This window comes from Rhineura floridana, chromosome 5 (genome assembly GCF_030035675.1).
Source record: "Rhineura floridana isolate rRhiFlo1 chromosome 5, rRhiFlo1.hap2, whole genome shotgun sequence".
Taxonomy (NCBI): Eukaryota; Metazoa; Chordata; class Lepidosauria; order Squamata; family Rhineuridae; genus Rhineura; species Rhineura floridana.
The window spans coordinates 74,705,696-74,730,507 of NC_084484.1; the positions used below are offsets into that span (position 1 = coordinate 74,705,696).

The window sequence follows — 24,812 nt, forward strand, 5'->3', positions numbered from 1 at the left end:
GCCAGCCAGAAGCAATCTCATCTTTAGTGAAAATGAGAGCCTTCTCTGGAGAACTCCAAGCTGGGACAACATATAATGATTTTCTAATGGAAAACATGTAAAGTGACCGTATCTGATCAACAGAAGGAAATAGCCAGCACAGAAGTAATAGGGGAAAATGTATGTGATTTTGGGGACTGAATCCAATATTACTTTTGACTGAAATAGGGCATTGCAGATTCTAAAAATTGAACTTCATCTTTCCAGTTTCTTGGTGAACATTTAATTTGGAGGAAAAGCTGTACAGTTTAACAAAAATAAAGCACAGCATGGAAAATATTCCTTTTCACTCTAGCATCCCCCTATGTCTTTTTGAATCCTCATGTGTGAAAAGTGACAATAAAATTGGAGTACCTCTTTTGTTTATATATGCTCTATATTTAACAAGCCATTTAAGAATCTGCCTGGTATCTTTGTCAGCAACAGGAGGGACCGGTTTTCCCAACATTACATTACAATTTCTACAGCAGGCTGAAAATGAAAAAGACTATGTCTTTTGAGTTACACATATTCAGGCACTCTGTTCACCTTATCTCTTAATTATATATTAAGGCAATCTGTTCTGTTGTAGAAGATCCAAATAAGCAGACTCTACAGCAAGGAGACTTTCTTATGACAGTTAAAATCACAGCCAGTTCAGAAATACCAAGGACCATACATATTTCCAGACTTCAAACAGGAGACAACTGAAAGTGACCTCTTCCACCATGCAAAATCGGGGTCTATTCCTTCCTATCTTCTCTGGCCCCCACAGCTATCTTTGCTTTCTATCTTTCTAGCAGGGTCTTCTTCCAGCTCTTAGCTTATAGGAGGTAAAATACATGATTTTGCTCTGCCATCCCACCAGACTCTCCCCCCCCTCCTTACCTGTCCCTCATTTCTCAAACAAACAAGGTGTGAGAGTTATCTTTCCACAGAGGACAAGACAAGAATGGGTGACTTCCAAAGCCTGTGCCCTCCAAAATGAGGCTATGCTGTCCTCAGAGACTCCTGTGGAATTTCTTCAGTAATATCCTGGGGGGCCTTTGGTGTTCCTCCCCACTTCGGAGTCAGGTGTTGCTGGGTTGAGAAAGGCAGGCAAGCAGAGTTCCTACAGCTCTTTCGTCACTGTTGGGAAGCAAGGGTTCTCCTACGAAAAGCTTTTTGACTTCGGCACTGAGTGCTTGCTCTCTCTCTTATTTCTAAACCAAAAGTGCCTAGAGTCTCTGCCTGCAGTCGCTCTCCTCCCCCTCCCGGTCCCCCTCCCGCGCCTTCCCTGTTCTCCTCTTTCTACGCACCCTACCCTATGGAGCTGTATAATGGCAGATCTACCCATGTATCTCCTCAGGATTCTTGATGCTGTTCGATGGTGGGAAGATGGGCTTCAAAACAGGGGATGGGACGGGAGCGTGAAGTCCCTGTTTCTAGAGGGGGAAAACGTCTCTGAACTCTGGTCACGTTTGATGGAGCCAGAAGCATGCGCAGAAGCTGAGCGTGGAGCTGTCCAAGTGCTGAAATTTATAGTCCGTGTGTAAGATCAGGGCTCTTTCTCTCATTCCGGCACAGGGAGCGTAGCTTTATCTCCAGCGCAACACTAATCATACCCTCTCGCTATTTACAACTTGCTGATAAGGAAAAAGGGAGGAAGGCTAACAGCTTCTTCCCACATTTTAACGACGATTGAGACAAATGCCGATTTGTAATCCCAAGGGAAATAAAAGCAGCTCCAGAAGACAGACCAGCGTGGCAGCGTTATTTCCTTTTGCATGGTGTTAAGGTAGAGAAGGATTTGGGTTTTCTGAGGGGATCCAGTATTTGGGTAAAAGCATTCCCAGAGAATTACCAGTTCAGATGCTTTGTATCGTTTGTGTTGGCTGCTTGGGATGTACCTGGGTTTAACCTAACCATGATTCCAAGGACTGGTACTTTTGATTTTTTACCATCTCCAATGTATAAAAATGCAGATCTTCTCTTTCTGATTTTAAAGAAATTTAAATTATTGTTGGATTTGGGAATTTAGACAAGGCATAGACTTTCTGAGATCCTCCCTCCCTTTTGATTAACTCTGGAATCGTTTCTGGGATATTTTTCCACATTCAACGCAGAAAACAGGAGGAATGAACCGACAGCTAGTGAACATTTTGACTGCCTTGTTTGCCTTTTTCTTAGAAACACACCACTTCAGGTAGGTGAAATCACGAATGTTCTGAAAGCTTCTTTTAAACCTGTAGGAATTTAGGACTATACAGGAGTATTACTCAAAAAACCTGACTTATTTTAGCTGTTTGTAAATATTTCATTTTAAATTTGTACAGACTGGGGACAGGTCTGAAAAGAGCCGTTGCTTGGTAACACACTTCTAAAAAATCCACACAAGTTTGGACAATAGTGAAGTTATAGAGGTACCCTTTCCTTTAGAGAGAAATGCTTTGAAATGCATTGAAATTAACCCTCTTGAATACTATTGAAGTCTATCAGCTAACCCCTCTTCTTTCTGTATGGGATAGTGGAATCAGTGTTTTTGGATGGGTTTGTGTATTTAGTTAACCTTTAATGCACTTTAATCACCCTGTTGTACTCATCATAAAGGGTGATAAAGGGGGATTTCCACACCTTTTCAACGCATACTTACCTGTGAAGTAGCAATTCTGTTCCATGTTAGTGACTGTGAGTAAAGACTAGAGGACTGTAGCTATTCTGGATTAATTAACATGGGGTAAAAATGATACGTGGTGCAAGAAATGCAGACCATTGCTTGTGGGAGAAATCTAAAGTAGAAGTCACCATCTCAGTAGATTCTGATCACTTCAAAAAACATCTGTAGTTCAATTTAACATGCCTAGATCATACTGTTTCAACTAAAGAGTAGAAGGAAAGATGCATAGTTAAATGAATAGATCAGTATTTTAGATGAGTTTTATTATATGATCATTTCTGCAGTTATACACATAAGCTTTAGATATTTAATATATTAATAAGTTGATTTGTCAACATAAGTGATAGCTGATGCACTTCAATGAAACTACTGGTGTTTTTGAAAAGTTGTTTCAAACAACTGTGGTGTAATTGATCATTATACCATTTTGTTTTAACATATTTTGTCCATTCACCACCCTATCCCAAACCCTCCACCTCCCATTTAAAAAAATGTTGCCATGACCTGTTTAGCAAGATAGCCAGGTATGCGATGTTACAAAAGTTGATGAGTCTGTAACATGTTGCGTTTCATAGTGCAAGAACTGGGAATACTTATTGACTGCAGTGTCAGATAGCACACAGTGCATTTGTGTATAATAAATTTGTGTATAATAAATAAAGGAGGAAAGCCAACATTAGTCGTACTCAGAGTCAACCCACTGAAATCAATGGACTTAAGTTTAATTATTTCAGTGAGCCTACCCTGAGTATAACTAACGTTGGATATTACCCATAGCATTTCTTTTTTCATTTCTCTGATCTCTCTTCACATTTAATCAATTTTTATCACTTACTTTAAAATAGCACCAGAACACAGAATATTATAAAAGGGCCTTTGTGAGGATTACTTCTGATCCCTGTTAGGATGTTGATTCAAACAGACATCAAGTATACTGTTTAGGCACAAAGAAATATATTAAACTATGTGAGAGTGTTATTTATGGCACAATTAATTTCCATGTAATTCAAATTTGTTCATTTCAAGTACTTCTTGTTCTTTGTGTTTGGGAGGGGGAATGCTTAACATGTTACATGCAGAAAGCTATGAAAGTATGAGAGCACAATTAACACATAACAGAGTATAAATCGATATGAATGTTGCAGGAAGGGGGCATTATCTTTGCTTGACATGGGCTGATAAAAAATAAAATCCTCACATCTCAACATTTCCCAGGGGAAATGGTCAAGAACCAAGTTATTTCATTAATGCCTATTAAGAGTGTAGTGTTTCAGTGCTTATATATTGTTCTGGATACTAACACAGCCAAAGCTTCTAACTGCTGTGTGATAGGTTTTGCCTGTCAGTTTTTCAAAGCTACCATGAACCCAGCAGGCAGGGCAGAGGTGTATTTATGATAGACTAGAATTGATGGCCATATGCCATGGGCTGCAGTTATAAAATTCTTCAGTGATGATTAAATAAAGGCCAGCATTGAACTAAAAATCTTAGCCCTTGACATTTTGTACCTGATTCCTGAAAAGTTGTTGTGCTCTTGACTCTTTCACACTTGAGAATGATATAGGTATGGCTGGAATGCATGTATTCATATCAACATATTGCTGCATTTTTCAAATCGGCAATAGGTTTATTTCATGAAATGATGTGAATACAATGGAAGAATCATTGCTAATGGTGGATAATAATTTGTTTAGGACAACCTTCTGTAAAGAACATGATTCCAGGTCTGGAAAATCCCCTTCACAGACACTGTCTCCTTCAGATTTCTTGGACAAACTGATGGGACGGACATCAGGTTATGATGCACGAATAAGGCCAAATTTCAAAGGTAAGACCTTTCAAAGTCCATTAAAAATTAATTGGCAGTAAAGATAAAAATTGTGATATTTACATGAGCATTGGTTTAGATTTAAGCCTTTATGCCTCTCATTTTACACAATTTTAAATATTCATCACTCAATAATTAAAAGGTATTTTGCTTATATGAATGATCCATCACAGATTAAAATACATAAACAGAACTATAATATCACTTTGGATTTCCTCAAACACAATACTTTTTGGTGGAGTACATTCACACATGCAGCTGAAAACCATCAAGGCCTGATTCACACATACACTTGATTTCATACAGCTGATCATTGTACACTTGATGACTGGTGTGTGAACTTGACTGAAGACAATTGTGTTTGAGGTGATGATGCACAAAATGAAAGTCCTACCTGTGGTGTTAAATCTGTGACGTCCCATTCATTACTCGACGTTGCACTTCTCAAATGTTGAACATGCATATGTGAATCAGCTCCAAGTGTTGAGGAATCATATGATGCACATGTATGTGTAAACTGGCCCTCAGTTAGATCATAATTGATTACTTTTATTTTAGGGGTGTGGTGCTTTACTGGTTTCAACAAGTGGATAATGTCACAAATCTAAAACAGCATAGTGGAGTGACCTCCATATAGAAACCAGGTAGAGAATTAGCATTTTGATTATACTCAGCTTATGTTCAACATATAATCCTGCTTTTGGATAAAATAACTGAGTATGTCTGCTACTATAAGTCACTATCCCATTAATTTATAAACAAACACAGCAATCTGGATATACTAGTCCTTGACGCTTATGACATTTAAATTACTTTTCCATGTTGGTACGCAGACGTCTGTTGGACTCTACCAAATTCACTCTGAAATGTGAGCTGACAAAGGCATAGATGTTTAGTTCTGAGCAGTAAGCCAGTGTGCCATATATATCCATGAAACACTTGGAGGGAGAATGCCCTCATCTTGTTACCCAAAAGTGTTATCTTTTCCCATTCTAATTTAAATTGTAGCTATTGTAGGCATGATGTACTGAAAATAAGTCTATTTCAGCATCTGTCATTCAGTGGACAATACAAAGAATGAGATTTCCAGAGCTGTATGTAGACATCATGATCTGATTGGGTGGGGTATAAATGTTTCTTCTTTTGTCATTTGCCCTCCAGATGTTGTTGGACTACAGTTCCCCTCAACCTCAGCCAACATGATAAATGGTCAGGGATGATAGGAACTGCAGTCCAACTGCAGTCTAGAGGGCACCACATTAGCTACTATATTGTAGTCAGGATGTGGTACATTTGATCACATAACCTATAGAAGACTGCATTTGCAAATATATCAGATTGCCACCTTTTGCAAGGAACTGTCAGCTGAAGGTGTTGCTGTTCTTTGAAAAGGAGCCATAAAGGGTACTTTTTGCTTCTCAGTTCTGCTCCCTCCTAGAGCACCTTGATTCTTTTTTTCCCTCTAGTATTCAGTATCTTCTGTTTCCTTTGTTTCTAGCATTAAACCTTTACAGGAACCTATTGAGACAGTGAAGTTAAAGTTACAAAGTATGGGAATAAAAATACATGTCTATGAAAATTCAATAGCACTTAGAGAAGAGCCACATTCTTCACACTGCACATTGGAAATAGGGTCAGAAGCTGATACAAAGACAGATGTTGCTCATAATCCAGGATTCCTGCATGGCTTCATAGGATCCAAGCTTAGAAAGCAGGCAACAAACAAGAGCACTTATTCTTGAGACATTCCAAAACCCATATTAGGACAACATCTTTATTAGGTAGACCAACCAAAATATCATAAAATAGGCTATGCATGCTTTTGAGTTCACCAGGCTATCTGGGAAACAGAGCAATGAAGAGAGGGAGATTTATTATTATTATTTATTCATTACTGATGTTGAAGCCATAGAGTCTGCATCTGGTCACAGTCTTAAGATGGAATGGGGGGGTATCAGACAGTCACATGAGGCTGTCCAGATGTTATGCAGGTATGAGATGGCACTAAGTCCTGCAGGGAAAAATCGTAACAAAGGCTTATTCCTCTGGAACCACACAAAAATGACTGTTGTCCCGGTCTGTCTCCATCTTTAGGCAAAGCACACAGTTTTCTTGGTAGGTGTAAAATAAGAATCAAGAGAAACTAGGTAGTCTTTATGTTAGGAAAGGCGGATATTGATTTTAAGTGGTGTGCCAGGTAATGTGCTAGGCAGCACACTATGTTGTGATATTTTGATTGGCCTTGTAAAAGTATCGCCCTAATATGAATTTTGAGTTTTTTTCTTACAGGCCAGCACGGTTACCTTTACTTTCTGTGTGACTTGTTTGTGAGAACATTCAAGCAAAGGCTTGAATTTACGCATCCTCCTTCAAGTTATCAATATGTATGTGCTTAACTTTAACTTTTTGCATGTTCATTCTGTTGATGCAAAGCATGTTTGTTAAGTACTGATAAAGATAAAGCCATCAAAAACCCATGATAAAACAGGGGATTTTGGAAAGGTTTGCATTCTAAATCAGGTGGGATTATTATATGTTAACTGTATACAGTTAAATTTTGCTCTGAACTTTTGTACCACAGTGAGTTTTCAGAGCATGCAATCATAGGGTGTAAAGGAAGGAAGGGTTCTTTGGTTCATGGAGCACTGCCCTAATTTGAAAAAAGGAAAAAAAGTTGCGTTTAAGACAGTATCTTTAAATGTGCTGAATTCTGTTGGCGTAGCAGTATTTAGGTGCTTGAGTTACATACATATAACACTTCACAGAACATTTCCAAAGCTTGCATGCTCCTCCATCAACTTGATAAAAGATACTGCTTTATTTCTATTTTTATTCTCTGAAGCCAGTATGGCAAAGAGCTGCCCATACTTGGAAGGCAGGTAACTGTAGAAGTGCCATTTAGAGTAGCCTTGCCTAATTTGTTTTGGACCACTACTCCAGATGTTTTGTAGTCCAAAACATCTGGAGTACCCAGGCTGGCTGGTGCTGATGGCAGTTGCAGTTCAGAACTTTTGGAAGGCACCAGATTGGGCTGATTTAGAGAGTCTGGCATCATGTCTATGATACAGAACATATCTCAGCTTTTTACATTGTGGAGCTTTTTCAAGCTTGTCTGTGCCAGTAACCTTCAAAGCGAGCTACACAGGCTAACAGGTGTACATTAGCATTTAAAATGTTTAATTACTGGCTAATGAGGAGATGTTACATTACAATAAAACTGTGCATTTAGTTCAAAAATATTCTCAAGCTTTTTTAAGCGTAAAAACTGGCTGCTTCTTTTTTTAAAAAAAAGAAAATAATTCAGTGTGTGTCTGATTCTCTCCTGGTGTCTGATTCATATCACTAACCATTGAATGATACCACTTTCTGTGCAAAGCCTGACATGGTCTTGTAAGTGACAGGAAAGCCTGTTGTGTGTTACAAGTGACTGACAACAACAACAATAAATGTGCTGTTTTATATAATCCTCTAAAATATTACAGTCCACACCATTCACATATGTCAAAAAATGAAATGGACTGCCTTCAAGTCAATTCCGACTTATGGTGACCCTATGAATAGGGCTTTCATGGTAAGCGGTATTCAGAGGGGGTTTACCATTGCCTTCCTCTGAGGTTGAGAGGCAGTGACTGGCCCAAGGTCACCTGGTGAGCTTCATGGCTGTGTGGGTATTCCCCATAAAATCTACTGAATCTTTGTCCATTTAACATCTGACTCATGGCTTCATCATCTCTTGCTTCTTTGCCTTAACATTATCTTTTTTTATCAGCTTTTAGCAACTTCTATCCTAATTGCAACATGGACAAAAAATGTAGTATTCTTCAGGCCTCTCCCTTTCCTAGAGTGTGACTCCATGCAATCCCCCCCCCATTTTATTTGGGAAATGTTATATATGGGGGGAAGAGGAATTTTATTTTGAAGGATTTTATTTACCACCTTCAAGACCAGGAACTTCTCATTTATAAAATGAAAGGGTAAATCTTTCTTTACAAAAATTCTAACCAATACCTTGATCACCCACTCGAGTGTGTTGCCTGTGGTGATGACCATGCAACATATTTGCACATCTTTTCTGTCTGTCCTCAACAAAGGAAAACTTGTCCACATTTTCAGCACATGGTGATTCTTCCCACCGCTGCCTTCTGTATATGGTGGCATGCCATCGTGGCATGCCATTGTGACATGACTGCTTTGCCTCATGCTGAGGTGGCACATTCACAGGCCTCAGCTAGGCTTTAAATTTATGGCATTTCTATAGCAGCTTCAGGTGCTTTATGGAGCTTACAATATCATATGCCCTATAATATGCTGCTTGATGCCAGTTCATTGTGGTCAGAGGCTGTTTTGAAATCTGTTTCAGAGCTCTCCCCAACCATTCATAAAACATAAGAACATAAGAAGAGCCTGCTGGATCAGGCCAGTGGCCCATCTAGTCCAGCATCCTGTTCTCACAGTGGCCAACTAGGTGCCTGGGAGAAGCCCGCAAGCAGAACCTGAGTACAAGAACACTCTCCCCTCCTGAGGCTTCCGGCAACTGGTTTTCAGAAACATACTGCCTCTGACTAGGGTGGCAGAGCACAGCCATCATGGCTAGTAGCCATTGATAGCCCTGTCCTCCATGAATTTGTCTAATCTCCTTTTAAAGCCATCCAAGCTGGTGGCCATTACTGCATCTTGTGGGAGCAAATTCCATAGTTTAACTATGCGCTGAGTAAAGAAGTACTTCCTTTTGTCTGTCCTGGTATTCCAAGGAATACAAGATTCTAGAAATCAACCCGGGACTTACAGTGGAATCCAGAAATAAATCTGGTTTCTCTGAAACACTTCTAGCATCCCAAATAAAGGGAAAGGGGCAATATGTAAATGTTTTAAATAAATAAACCATAGAAGTTCCTCCCATTGCCACTGAAAGCAATGGATTCTATTCTGGTGGATTCTGTGGAGCAAGATGCCACTTCCTATCTAGCAGGCAAGAGTCTTGGGTAAGAGGAAGAACTGTCAAAGGAATAGGATTTCATTAATAATACTTTCAGATAATACTTTCAAATAGCCAGGCTACATCCTAGAGCTAAAACCGTTATCACTAAGTATTTGACGTTCACCAGTTTTTTCACAGTTTGAATGAGAAATTTGGATTCCCTATTTTTAATGTGTAATCTTGATCTCAACATTCAAACTCAAATGCTTTTCACTTGCTGGCATCTCTTGATTGTTTGGTAGTCTTCAAATATGAAATCTCTGAACTCCTCCTCCCACATGCTCCTCTATACTGTGCATGTGGGAAGCTGCTGGTGCTGGCATTGGTCTAAGCAAACAGTTATGGCATGGCCAGGGGGCAGACTGGGCAAGGGAGGAGGCACTGGGCAGTTAGGCCCAGCTAAAGGTGGACTGAGGCCCACTGGTGGCCCCCTGCCTACCATTTCTTGCTATTGGTGGGTGTTACAAGGAGGGATGATGCACTGCTTCAGAAACATTTGTTGGGAATTGGTTTATAAATCCACAAATCAATCAATAAATTTATTATCATTCTGACCTTGAAAGCACTGTACTGGCTGCTGGCAAACTGCTGAGCCCAATTCAAAGTCTTGCTGTCAGCATATAAAGCCCTAAAGAACTTGGGACCCAAGTAGCTGAGGGAGCATCTCTGCCATCAGTGACTGACTCATGCATTTCAGTAATCAGGAGAGGTAGTGCTTGCAGTCTTGCCCATAAGAGAGTACAGTGCAGAAGCTAGGACATTCTTGGTGGTGGCTCCTTAGCTCTTGAATTCCAACCAAATAGCATTCAATCTGCCCAGCATTGTAGATATATTTAAGAAATGGCTAAAGACATTTTGGTGGTGTGGTTCTACAGAGAGTTACTACCACTGCTGCTTATCTTGATCTGATTTGTTGGTTTTCAGGTTATCATGATTATAGTTTTTATATATTATTTCTTTTATTTTGTTCAGCTATTTATATACTACTTAGTTACTAAAGTTTCTTAGAGGTGTACAATAAGATTACAAAAAGCATACAGTGGATAAAATCAATTAAAATTAATCATACAGACAGAAAACTTACTTGTAAACTATCCTGTGCTCCATACTGAAGGAAGAGCAGGATATAAAATTGTTTAATAAAGAAAATACACAAATATTTTTCATACAATAGATGGATTAGGCACTGTACAGAACAAACCTGTACTTATCTAGGAGGGCTCATAATATACAGGTGTGCTTCAGTTGTGGATGATATCTCATTGTCAGTTACCTAAGGATAAAAACAGCAAACTCCTTTTTGACTTCCATAATGAGGCATCAGGTTAAAATTAGACAATGCCCCTATAAAGGTTTACCATTCATTTTTAAAATCTAATGACGGCCTCTGCTTCGCAACTGCTCTGGGGTAAATATTCCAGGTTTTTACTTTGCATAGCTCATCAGGGCTGTATAATAAATAAAACTATATAAAGACATCATGTTGTTCAGATCATAAACATGACAAATTCTGAGCAAGTGCTGTCACATTTACCTTAACTTGCCTCATTCTTCTTAGCAGAAATATCATAATAGTGCACCTATTCTGCAAAGCTAGGTTTAGGCAGATGGATGTCCATTTAAGATTAAGGGAGAGCAAGTGGAGACTGCAACAAAATGTTGCAGTATTTTGCCACCTCCCTGCAGGAGTGCTCTTGCCCATGCCCTCTTTCTTTCCTTACGAGGGTCCTAGAGCTCAAGCAGGGCATTTCACCGCTACTTTCACCCACACACTCTCCCACAGTTTTCCATTTTTCTTTTCAACTCAACAGTCAATTTTTTTTAGAATTTTTCTCCACAAAGCAGTGTACAACCATACCTAAAATGCAACATTACACATTTTGCCCAGAGACTTTGGATTTTTGGGGTCCTCCCTGGGTCTCCAGGTGAGTCACCTTAATCTCCAGACTATCAGCTTTCATTTTTTTAAAAGATTAAATGTCTAGGTGGTCTGGGTCATGAGATATACACCAAAATGTCAGTTGCTCCCCATTGCAAGGCCAGAAAACTGTTGTTTTTTCCTGCTTATCTGAAAATCTCATAAACTGAGTAAAGTGAAAGCTAAATCAGTCTTTTTCTGTCTTGTGTGCAGGAGTCAAACAAGATTAAATTTTCCTTGGGCAGTTAAAGAAGGCAGTGTTTTGAAAACCTTCCCAATATGAAGCTTTAATCCAATACTCGCTGCAGTGCTGATCCCACATACTGGGAGTAAACCCCATTGAATTCAGTAGGACTTACTTTTGAGTAGACATGGTTAGGATTGTGCTGTAAATTAATGGGACTTTTGAGTGAACATAACGAAGAATTGTGCTTGTGTTGTAAATCTTTCTCTCCCCCTCCACAGTGACTCCAAAATTTATTTATGTATTTTATTTACAACATTTATATACCACTTTATTGTAAAAAATCTCAAAGCAGTTTACAGAAAGAATTAAAACAATAACACTATTGGCAAAAACAGTTAAAGATAGGTATTTAAAAACATTCAAAATAATAAATTCAATAATGAGTTAAAAACAGATAAAAAACACAATAGTTTCTGCCTGCCTGGATAGGCTTGCCTAAACAAATTTTTTTTAACAGGTGCTGAAAAGAGTACAATGAAGGTTTCTGCCTAATGTCAATAGGCTGGGAGTTCCAAAGAGTAGGTGCTGCCACACTAAAGAACTGGTTTCTTACAAGAGCAGAACAAGTACTATGTGGCACCCATAACATGGAGAGCACACCTTGAACTTGGCCTGGTAGCAAATCGGCAATCAGTGCAGATTTCAGAGCAGAGGTATTATGTGCTGATAGGATCTCACTCATGTCAGTGATCATGCCACAGCATTCTGCACTAACTGCAGCCCCCAGGCCAGGTTGTGCTGCCTGGGGATTTCTTTGACCTTGGCTGACTGGCTGCTAGGAATAGTTTAGTTTTGATTAGGAATCCTGACTGGCTGAGTTTTCTGCCTTACTCATAGCAATCTTGTTGTGGTTGGTATGGTTTTGCATTTAGGAAATCATCACTGTCTTTTTCTTTTTCTATTTGCATTTCATTTACCTCTGATCTCACTCCCTTACATCTACAGAAGCAACAACAGTGGCTCCATGTACTCAGCTGAACTCCCTTAAACCCACTGATGATGCACTTTGTTGGTTGCATAATGGTTTGTATCTTGCCCAATAGTTGTAAAAGAGAATTCACATACTGGGAAGTATGGCTTCAACTGCTGTTGTTCCCAAACTGCTGCCTGTGAAGGTAGACCAAACCATGTATTTTTTTCTCTCTGTCAATTATTACTCACTGGAATTGGGTTGGCTGTCAAAGTGAGTTTATATGCAGCCCACAGGGGAGCAGGAAAGGGTAGAGAATCTTCCTAACTCTTACTCATTTCTCAAACCTCTCTCTGCAGAGTGAAGGGTCAAGTCTGTGAAGAATTTTAGAGCAGCCATGTTGAAAAGCAGGCAGGGCATTCCAGGCAGGGGATTGCCAACCCTGCTTTGATATTGATATCTTTGTAGAGGATCCCTAGTCAAGCTTTACCAATAGCATAATCCTAACCATATTTACATCTTAATAGAAGTAAGTCCTGTTGAGTTGTATGTGGCCTAGACCCTTAGTAAGTATGCTTAGAATCACAGCCTTCAGGGGCATCCATCTTTACTCCTGAGTGCTCCCATCTAACAACACTAGGCTCCCTATAATGGCCTTCTGGTAACTGGCTTGGCCTGAGGGCACTTAAATCCTTCTTGCCAGAAGCAAGTAGGCTAGATTAAATGTTCCCTAACTAGGCTCCATCGTTTGGCTAATATCTTAATTTCCTGTCAGAGAAACGTTTTTGTTTGAATAGTATGCTCCAAACAATTGTGGTTGATGTTTAATGTATCATGCTTAATGACATCATTCGGGCCCACTCCTGTGACATCTCTAGGGCCCACCTCTGTGACATCACTAGGGCCCACCCCTGAAATCTCAGGGTTTGGGATGCTTCTGACCTGGCAACCCTAATGAGTATGCAGTCAGAGGGAGTGATAAAGTGGCATGGATCTGACTTTGCATGGGTTCCTCTCTGTAGCATGTTGGATGTTTGCCTTATGCTGAGGCAGACCATTGCTTCATCTAGCCTGATGCAGTCTACGAGTCTGGTTGGCAGCAGGTCTCCAAGCTCATAAACATATGTCTTTGTCAGTGATGGCACCTGAAATCCTTTCACTGGCGATTTCAGGGATTGGAGCCAGCACCTTACCTCTGTCAAGCACATATCACTGAGGTATGGACCTTACATTTCATCATATATTGAATGTTTTCATATTTTGACTACCTTATGTGTGTATGTGGGGAGATAACTTCCTAAATAGTTAAATCTCAGCACAAACAATAAGAAATATATTTCAAATTAACCTCCTCCAGACATCAAATGCCTTCTGAATTTATCCACCTGAAAGTGATTTAATGGAGATTTACATAAAGGTTCCCACTGTGACTAGAAGCTATAGGCTGAGAAGTCTCCTGCAGAAAGAAAGCAAAGCAAAGAGCCAAAGGAATTGTGTAGGAAGCATTTCCTATTGTAACTGTACAGCAAAGTTTGGTATATGAAAGAGAAAAAATAGCGTCATCCTCCCCAACATGAAGATCCTTCTTTGGTCTACAAGGAAAAACAATGCTGTGCCAGTGAGGCAAAGAGTACAAAGTTAAGGCAGGAAGCCAAAGTGTCCTTTTGTACAATTGTATTCCTTGTATTCTACACCTACGTTTGTGCTAGATGCTAGTTTTCAGACACTCTCACGCACCCCTCTCTGTCCTCCATCAAGGCAACCAAGAAGCATTATCTGAACTCAAGGACACAGTTCAGGCAGGCAGAAAAAACTTGTAAGGATGATGCAAAGCAGGGCCAGGAAGGGAAGTGGCCTGGGCAGAGGGGGGATGCCTGAGGAGAGTTCCGAAGGCCAGATAGAGAGGGATTGGAGCCCTAGCCCTGAGGTTTCCCACCCCTGTTGTGGAATAGGACATATGATGAAATGGGTCACTCAATGACAAAGTCAATGAACAAGTGTGTATGAATCATCCTTAGACTCAGGTTTGTGTTTCCTTAGCCTTGACGGCTAGTTCAGGGATTCTGGAGCAGAGCAATGGTTGAAGTAGGGAAGGAGTGGGCAGAGTTTTGGATTTAAGCCTAAGGTTATCTCCTCCCCCACCCCCGAGACAGAGCCCCAGTGCCTTTAATATCCGGAAGAAATACATTGGGTCTAGCTTTCCCCATCTATATATTGCTGTGTGCTGCTATAGCTGTTGAATCCCTGCCTTCTGTGCAACTGTTTAATGCACAGTGCCTTCTTCAAGAATAAGGGCTGCATCAACAGAAGTATAGTGTCCAGATTGCAAGACGTAATGGTATCACTGTGTTCTGCTTGTGATCAGAGCACACCCCACCGCTGGTCAGACATCACCCCAGCTGTGTCCAGTTCTGAGCATCACAGTTTAAGAAGGATATTGACAAACTGGAACATGGTCAGAGAAGGGCTAGAAAGATGGTGAGGGGCCTGGAGAGCAAGTACAATGAGGAAAGATTGAAGGAGTTGGGTATGGAGTTAGCCTGGAGAAGAGATAGTTAAGAGGTGATATGATATTCATCATCAAATCTTTGAAAGGCTGTTCACAGAGATGAAGGAGCAATGTTGTTTTATGTTGCTCCAGAGATCAGGACCCAAACCAATGGGTTTAAATTAATGGGGAAGGAACTTAGATGTTAGGAAGAGTTTCTTGACGCTATGAACTGTTCACCAATGGTACAGACTCTCTGGGAAGGTGGTGGACTCTTCAACATTATAGGTGTTTAAGCAGAGCTGGATGGCCATGTATCTGAGATGTTGTAATAATGGATTTTCTGCATTGGCAGGGGCTAGACTAAATGATCTTTGAGGTACCTTCCAGTTCTTTGATTCTAAGGGTATTAAATTGAACTGCAGTGGTGAAATTACTTAAAGATGCAGCATTTACTACAGTTGCGTGCCCCTAGATCAGTAACTAGACAGACCAGTGAGCAGAAAACAGAGGCATTGGTCCATTCTCTTACTCTGTTCATAGCTTAGTGAAGCTAGGCCCAATCCCCTGATATGGACAGGAAGCCTGCAGCAGAGCTTATGGTACAATATGGGTGTTTCTAGAACTCCCCCCTTCCTACTGATGCCAGCGGTTAGACAGGGTTAAATAACTTCTATACATATTTGGTCTAAGGGTTGCCAGTTGCCTGCCACTGTACTATCCATAGATTTGCCATGTGTAGGGAAATGATCACCGCTGAGTGCAAGAGCACATGTTATGCATGCAGAAGGTCCCAGGTTCAATCCTTCCAATCTCTAGTTTAAACTAATTGGGTAGCAGGTGACGGGAACTACCTCTGATAAAACTGCCTGTCAGAATAGCTAATACTGGATTAGGTGGTCAAATGGTCCAGCCCAGCATAAGGCAACTTCCTGTATTTTATGCTCTAGCTATTTCAAGACCTTTGAATACTGCGTCCAGTTCTGGTCTCCACACTTCAAGAAGGATGCAGACAAACTGGAAAAGGTTCAGAGGAGGGCAACAAGAATGATCAGGGGACTGGAAACCAAGCCCTATGAGGAGAGACTGAAAGAACTGGGCATGTTTAGCCTGGAGAAGAGAAGAGAAGACTGAGGGGAGATATTATAGCACCCTTCAAGTACATGAAAGGTTGTCACACAGAGGAGGGCCGGGATCTCTTCTCGTTCGTCCCAGAGTGCAGGACACTGAATAATGGGCTCAAGTTGCAGGAAGCCAGATTTCGACTGGACATCGGGAAAAACCTCCTAACTGTTAGAGCCATATGACAATGGAACCAATTACCTAGAGAGGTAGTGAGCTCTCCAACACTGGAGGCATTCAAGAGGCAGCTGGACAATCATCTGTCAGGAATGCTTTGATTTGGATTCCTGCATTGAGCAGGGGGTTGGACTTGATGGCCTTATAGGCCCCTTCCTCTACTATTCTATGATTCTGTGAAATGCCAACTTGCTTTTCAACCAGAGTTTGAGCTGTCTGAAAAGTTTTTAATGCCTTTTTTTGGTATTGTGGGCAAGATGTGTGTTAGCTAGTTGGCAACCTTGAGTTTTTGCAGTGTTAGTGTTCAGCTTCGATCCTTTGATTTTGTACCATTCAGAATATTATCAGCAACAAGAAAGGACATTAGGATATTTGAGACATCCCCTTCTCATAGGAAGCTGCTTTACCTTATCATTAGTCCATCTAGCTCAGTATTGTTTGCATCAGGGTCAGCCCTCCAAATGCTGTTGGACTTTTGACTCCCACCATTCTTGACCATTGGCCATGCTATCTGGGACTGATGGAAGCTAGAGTCCTACAGCAGCATCTGGAGAGCACCAAGGTGGCTACCTCTGGATGACACTGACTGGCACAGCTCTCCAGAATTTCAAACAGGGCTCTTTCCCAGCTGTATCTGAAGATGATGGGGACTGAAGCTGGGACCTTTTGCATGCAAAGCAGATGCTCTGCCATTGAGCTGTAGCCTTCCCCCCTTCTCCTTGATCTATCTCTCTGCTAAGAATTTTGCACCAGAGATTATTGATATCTCACCTACCCAGCATAGCCTGTCTTACCCTCAGGGCGAGCATCACGTAGCCCCAATACATATCATTCATAGGCTATGTAGCGGGATTGGGAGAATCTGCCTTTCCTTCGGAAAAGCCTTTTTTGCATATCTACTGTACCGAATACAATACTGCATTGTGAGCAGTTGTGAATGCCTTGAATGCAGCCTCAAGGTCTTTCAGCAGCAGTTTTACTTGGCAGATACGAGAGTAAACAATTTGACAATGGTGCTGATGATAGTGACAGAAAACACTATATTATTTGCACGAAGCATTTTTCATCTCTCCAAAGACTGATTCATGCAAATCCATTGTAGGTATCTAATGCTCATTTGAAAGTTGGGAAGCCGCCATTATTAAACGATCTCATTAGCCAAAGGCCCAGGATAGTATGGTACAATGTTCCTATCTCACATAGATGATAAACAATGACATATCCATGACCACCCAGTGAACTCTATGGCTGGGTAAGTATCTCATTGCTCAACCCAGCACTGAACTAAATTCAGAGAGTTTAGAACTCAGAATCTGAACAGATTGGCTGACAACAATTCAAGAAAAGAATGTGGTAGAGCACTCCTGGGACTGTATCAGAATACATGTGGAAGATCACATGCCTGAATGCTTCTCCACACTAAAAAACAAACAAACCTGCCTGTATGTTGACAAATTGGTACATCAAGAAGAAGACTAGCATTTTCTTTGGCATACTTGCTTTTAATGTGTGTGAGCGTTTGGGTGTGGATTTAAACAGGCAACCTTCTTCCTGCAGTCTAAAGTGGTTCACTCCCAGGAGAACTGTATAACGTGATTGTTCTGAATCAGCCCTCCTATGGCAATTATGGGTGAATATATTTCTGTGTAAGCAGCACTACTCTCTTTTCTCTCTTTAGCCATTGACACCCGCCCCCCCAGGACTTTTGGATAAATGAGGCTGTACTATATATAGTGTCTTCAGTGCCAAACAGTGTAGCAACAGGACTATTATTTCATATTCTTGAGTGACAATGTGCCCCAAGTCATTCCTTCTGAAGCTAAAGAACATGTAAAACTTACTGCTATCTTAGTGTTTGTGAGCTACAATTTGGTTGCATAAGAACTGTAGTTATGGGGGAAAATATATCTGATTATAATTCATCTGATGATGTAATGTCATTTTCATGCTGAGTCAATCCGTTTAAACCTGGATAATAAACACACTGCAGTAGGTCATTTATTCATAATTTACCCTGACAACAGTTACAGGTAGTGGCTTTTGTACTTTTATGTTTCTGGCACTTGGAATCAGATTTTTTGTTTTTTTGCCACATTCAAGCCCATTACTTGGTCATTTGCCAATTCCATGGAGAAAAAATAATTACGTAAAACACTCAGTGAGAGAAAGTGAAAAGAAAGCATTAAATAGCAAGAAAACAAGAGAATGAAAGAGGAAACAGTTGTTGCATAGAAACAGCTTCTTAATGTGTGAAGAGGGGTGATATGTAAAGTGCTTAGCAGTAAACCAAAAGCTACCCATTTCATTTGTTTTCTAAAAATACCAACATTTGTATTGAAAATGGAACTCTGAACACTTGTAACGTGGATCTAGAGAGCTGGAGGTCTGATGAATACCTCCACTGGGCTCACATACCGATTTCCACAGTAGAGGAGTCCCTTGTTTCAAAACTCTCCTATGTGCACAAGTAACCAATGGGCTGGTCACAGCAATCCTTCACCCACCCTTTGGAGTGAGGAAAAGAATCATATTTGAGCCAGGCCACCACACATACAGATATGGTGTATAGGGTTGCCAGATCTCTCATGTTTTCTCCTGGAGACTTCACTTTTTGGGATCCTCTCCAGGTCTCCAGGTGAGTCACCCAAATCTCCAGATTCTTAGCTTTCATTTTTTTTTAAAAAAATAAGTTTTTAGGTGGTATGGTTCAAGAGATATACATCAAAATGTTAGCCATCCCCCTCCATAACTTATTAGTACTGGCTGCTCTAATACCCACCCTTTCAGGTATTTAGCCAATAAGTGAAGTCAGGGTTGTGATTGAGGAGAGATTTGCTGACCTCCGGGCAAAAGCTAGAAGCCATTGCAAATCCTGAAAACAGTTTCCTTTTCCTACTTGTCTGCACATCAGAGGTTGAGTGAGTGTATAACTTTCAGCAGTAGCAAGCTTGCCTTTCTACAATAATATAGTAGGAGATCTAGAGCTGAAGATCACAGCAGGATCTTGGTCGGCATGCACACACAGTAAGCAATTTCAGTTATGATTATAATAAAAGTGTACATGCAGGGTTTTTTTAATTACTTGCAAAAATAGCATATTATACATTTTATCTTTCAAATAATTTTGAACAGAAATTTAAAAGAAGTGTACATGCAGCTTATCATTACAATGTGTTATACTTTTCTAATCATGAGTCAAACAAGTTTAAATTTTCCTAGGCTGTTGAAGAGGGCAGTTTGTCTAATTCATAGCCTGTTTTGAAAACCTTCCCAATATGAAGCTTTAATCCTATACTTGCTTTTCTGGGAGTGAAGCTGCAACGCTAATCTCATATACCTGGGAGTAAACTCCATTGAATTTAGTAGGACTTACTTTTGAGTAGACATAGTTAGGATAATGCTGTAAATCAATGGGACTTTTGAGTGATCATAGCAAAGGATTGTGTTGTAAATCTTTCTGTCCCACTGCAATCTTTTTTAAAAAAAGCAATTAGCAGCCACATTAAAAGGCAGGCAGGGCATTCCAGGCAGGGGATTGCCAACCCTGCTTTGATATCAATATCTTTGCAGAGGATCCCTAGTCAAGTCTCACCAACAGCACACTCCTAACTGTATCTACCCAGAAGTAAGTCCTTTTGAGTTCCATGGGCCTTAGTCTCTTAGTAAGTATCTTTAGAATTGTAGCCTTCAGGGGCATCCATCTTTACTCCTGAGAGCTCCCATCTAACATCTCCACAACACTAGGCTCTAGGGTTGCCAGGTCCATGGCCTGAGACTGATCCTGTATCTTTAAGAGAAGAGAAGGTCAGCCAAGTGCAGGTGTTTTTGAAACTCTGTAATGGGAAAAACCACAAGGTGGAATTCTCCCTCCCCCCTCCACAACTTTTAAAGATATAGAAGACCTCTTGGAGGCCGGGCCTGGCAACCAAGAGGTCTTCTGTATCTTTAAAAGTTGTGCATGGGGAAGGGAGAATTCCACCTTGTGGTTTTTCCCATTACAGAGTTGCAAGAACACCTGCACTTGGCTGACTTTCTCTTCTCCTAAAGATACAGGATCAGTCTCAACCCATAGGCCTGGCAACCCTAGTCTGGAGACAGATCACAGGAGAGTGATTTTTGGCAGTGACAATGTCATCAAAGTAACAAATGAAGCAGGCCTGTGTGATATTATTGTGGCAAGTGTCCTAACTCCCTCTGCAATTCTGCAAACTTTTAAGCCAGTTTTTATTTCTATTTTTTGAAAACATTTTGAAGTGGATTCTCCTGCTGTATGATCTAAGTCCTGGAACATTCCGTTGCCTGTTAAAAAGGATTAAAATGTGGTAAACACCAGGTAATACCTCCTTCTCCCACATTAATTTCTTGCCACATTGTGAACTTTGTCCCCCCCTTTTTAAAAAATTGGAAGCTGCTCACTTCTGCTCTCCATTCTAGAGCAACACACATCTTCCTTGATTTTCCTAACATGGCAAGCAGAGTACACCTGGCAGCAATGCTATCCTTCCCATTTATTGCTTGGGACATAATTTTAAATAATAAAAATTATTTATTTCCCTATAACAGAGGAAGGGTGGGATATAAATTTAATAGATAAATAAATAATACATAAGTAAAAGACCATTTAAATCCAAAATAAAAGATACAATAAAAAGCTACATAGATGCAGCAGAAAACAAACTCAACTCATCCTGAAAGTTAAAACACAGATTTTGTTGACACTGGAGCAAGACTAGCCTTAGTATAAATGGGACTTAAAACAAAATGTTGTATTGTGGTGTGCTCCTGTTCAGGATACTTCCTTCCATTCTCCCACTAGGTTTCCATTCCCTGCTTCTTCCCAACAGTCAGTCAGCATTCTGAGGCCACTGAGCATGCTCAGTTTTTATTGAACTGTTTGGGGGGGATCCTCTTTGTGAGTTTTTTGTTTTTGTATTTCTACTAACCTTTGGATCTCCTGAACCTGCTGATATCTTCCTCTTGTGCAGGGGTGGGGAACTGGATCTGGTCAGCAGGCCCACGCTGTGTGGGCTAACTTTGACAGGTGGGAGGGGCTATCCACCTGTCATTTGCCTGCTGTCATAATGATGTCTGGTGATAGTCGCCTGTCAAAATTCAAAGGAGGTCACTGTAACCATCAATCCACTGATTATTGGTTAAAGCAACCTGCTCTGAAGATGCACTTTCAGCATCAATCAGCTGATTGGCACTGGGAGAGTGCCTTCAAAGAGGCTCCCTTTAAGTGATGATCAGCTTGTTGCCAGTTAGAGGGAGTACCTTTGAAGTTTCTGCAGAGGGGAAAATGCTCTCCAAATGGGAGCATTTTCCCCTCTGCAGAGAAAGCAGTTTGTATTCAATGCTATATGGGAAGTGCTTTCTGGAAAGAAAGAGAAAAAACTCAATTTTTTAAATGAACTTTTTTTTCTTTTAGGGAAGTACCTTGCATTCAAAGGGCTCCTCCAGAGCTTTGAATACAAACTGCTGCCTTTGGAAAGAAAGAAAAATGTTCTTTTTAAAAAAAAAAAATGGAGGATTTTTTTCTTTCCAAAGGAAGTTTGCAAAGCCCCTTGCACAGTGCTTGGGAAGTGCCTTGCACAAGCACCCAACAATCAGCTGACTGCTGGCTGCTTAGGAAGCATTTTCTCTGCAAATCTCCTTTTGTCCAAACCCTGCCTCTACATGCCCCTAACCTGATGTACTTGTAGGGCAGGTGGGACTGGCTTGGCCATAATAGCTTGGTGGGCCCAATGGGGAGGCCTGGTGAGCCTGGCACATAGGCTGGAGGTTCACCACCCTTGCTTTTGTGAGAGAGTGGTATCATTTTTAGCTCAGAGGGTTGAGGCTGCTATTAGTATACACAATGATAGCTGAGAAGATAAAACCCAGATTTTATTGACATCTGGGAAAGCATCAGCTTTTTGTCTGAAAATGTTCCATTTCAGTTGATTTGTTTTTATCTTATACAAATAAAGCTGTCCAATAGCCAGGTTGTATATATGATCTTTTCAGCTCTTGAAACTAGAATTCAAATTTTGCTTGTCACTGATGATATTGCAGGAGGTCTCCCAACACTGATAGAACTCGCCTATATACATCCCAGGATCATGTGGGGATGTTTGTTAGTCTGAAGAGAATGTCAGGCTGACACCGTAGGAGGAGACTGTCACTAAGAAAGCAAGAGGAATGGTAAGCGAGCACAAGACAAAAAGAAGGGAAAGTGATCTGTCTTATTTGCGTGTGTCAAGAAGCAATTGAGTGCCATAAATCTTACATACACTTGAGAACAAAATTCGATCCAATAATCCGTACAACCACATCCATTTTGTCTCTGTCATTCTCTAGAGACAACCAAGCAACAGAACTAATCAAATAAAAGAAGTATGGAAATTTGAACAGTGCTCAACGTGAATACATTTCTTTTCTCTGTGTATCACACAAATGTGGTTTAAAATTTCATATGGATTTGGTGCATGATCCAATGATTAGGCACTTTTAAGATCCATTTACTTCAAGGGAGGGTTGGAATATCTGCTTAATGCTTTTTTCAAATTAATGGGGCCTGAAAGTCCCTAATGTTGACCAGACCATGTTCTTGCTTTGCAGATGCATTTCTGCAGTCGATCTGATCGCAGACTGTGGGTCATTGCATTGTGTACATTGGTGGTGGTGCCTGTGGCAGTAGTAGATAGATGAATTATATGAAAAGATGAACTCTAACTTTTTCCAATAAATAAAAAATATATTCAAGTGAACAGTTGGGCATACACAAGGATTATCACAAGCACAATGGAACTTTCCCCTTCTTCTCCCCCATGCTTGCCCTGCACCATCCCCAAATCTGATCCAGAGGATTGGGGCAATCTTCTGAACAGATTTAGGGGGCACATAGGGGTAAAAGAAGGGGAGATCACTCTGTTGCACAAGAAGAAATCCTTGTGCTAAAGGAACATTTGCTTTAGTGCTATGCTGAATATAACCCTATATAAATAAGCTACGCTATCTGAAACTGGGGCTTAGATAGTAGACTAGAAAGGGATCATAGGCTTTGTAGTCCTGTTCCCACCTGTAAAGCATTCCCTTTTCCTTAGCTAGAAGCTGACAGCTACAACTGCATTTCCTTAAGAGTCATAATACAATGTTAAACCACATACTTCACATAGTGAAGATCCCAAGTTGAATTCTCTTCATTCCCTTACTGAGGAGAGCTGTTGCCTTCACCCTTTGCTTGTAGACCTCCTGGGGGCATCAGACTGGCTACACTTGGAAACAGGATTCTGGAGCAGATAGACTTTTGATTTGATCCAGCAGCAGAGCATTTCTTGTGTTCTAATGTCTTGCTTGTGAGCTTCCCATAAGCATCTGGTTGGACATAGTGAGAACAAGATGCTCAACTAGATAAGCCTTTGGCCTGATTCAGCAGGGCAGATCACTGAATATTTCAATAGACTATATCAGGCACATGTTACAGATGTCTTTTCTTTATAATGATAAAGATTATCCTGCTAATCTCTCCTTGAATAGGAAGTTGCACTTGTGAATCATGACCTTCTCTTGGCACATGTTGTCTACTGGCATACATACAGCAGTGGCCAGCAGGGCTGCACTACTCTCCGGGCTTCCCAACACTGCACATCGTTGCTGGTTACCGAGAGGGGGAACAGAGGGCCAAGGCAGTGGGTGTGGCTACAGCATCAGAAGCATTGGAGTAGCTCCGTTCTGTGGTGAGGTCCCTACTGCGCTGCATAATGCTGAGCCTCCCGCTGCCTGGTGCCTTCTCCTCTTGGTAACTGCCAGTGATGCACAGTTTTGGGTATCCAGGAGAACAATGCAACCCCATCCTCACGGCCCTACTGCCCTCTACTGCATGAACATGACGCATGGCTTTCTCTTAGCAGAAGAGTAATGAGAGACAGAGAAAACAGCTTAAAACATTAAGTTTGGATTTGGTGGATCTTGAGTTTTTTTGGCTGAGCCAGGGCAAGAGAGTGTAAGTCCCTCACCTCAGCTGAGCCAAAGATACACCAGTGTAAGCCCCTTAGGCTGGCTCAGTTGGGACTGTGCCAGCTTAGCTGAGACTCAGCTGGAGTAACGTAAGTTGAAGTAACTTACGCTGGCCTAAGTCCCCAAAAAGGGACATTCAAGGGGAGTCATGGGGGTGTGGCGGGATGGAACAAGGAGAGACTTATACCCATTTCAAACCCCGTTCAGGTTGGTCATGTGACCTAGGGCCCAATCCTCAAAACTCAGACCCACATTCGCTTGCCGCCTTAGCCAGAAGTAGCGTCTGCCCCGTAAGGAGTAATTTAAAGCGGCTTAAATTATGCCAAACTAAGTTATACCAGCTTCCTATAGCTAGGATTACTCTGTTAGAAGGTATATTTATATAGTAAAAGTGTTGTTTGTTTCTGTGAACAAGGTGGTATAGGCATTCCCTAGAATTTTCCTGAACACCCAAAAGTTCAAAATGTGGACA

The 24,812-nt window shown here is 40.9% G+C and overlaps 1 protein-coding gene across 2 annotated transcripts in view; it reads left to right on the forward strand.

Annotated features, from left to right (window-relative positions):
• Positions 1-2,135: 2,135 nt before the first annotated feature.
• The window catches only part of GLRA2 (glycine receptor alpha 2), a 217,117-nt gene continuing 194,440 nt past the window's right edge, over positions 2,136-24,812 (forward strand). For both annotated transcript variants that reach the window (XM_061629427.1, XM_061629428.1), the window contains exons 1-2: positions 2,136-2,203; positions 4,369-4,502. In XM_061629427.1, the coding sequence (XP_061485411.1) occupies positions 2,136-2,203; positions 4,369-4,502 (202 nt within the window). The remainder of the gene's footprint in view (positions 2,204-4,368; positions 4,503-24,812) is intronic.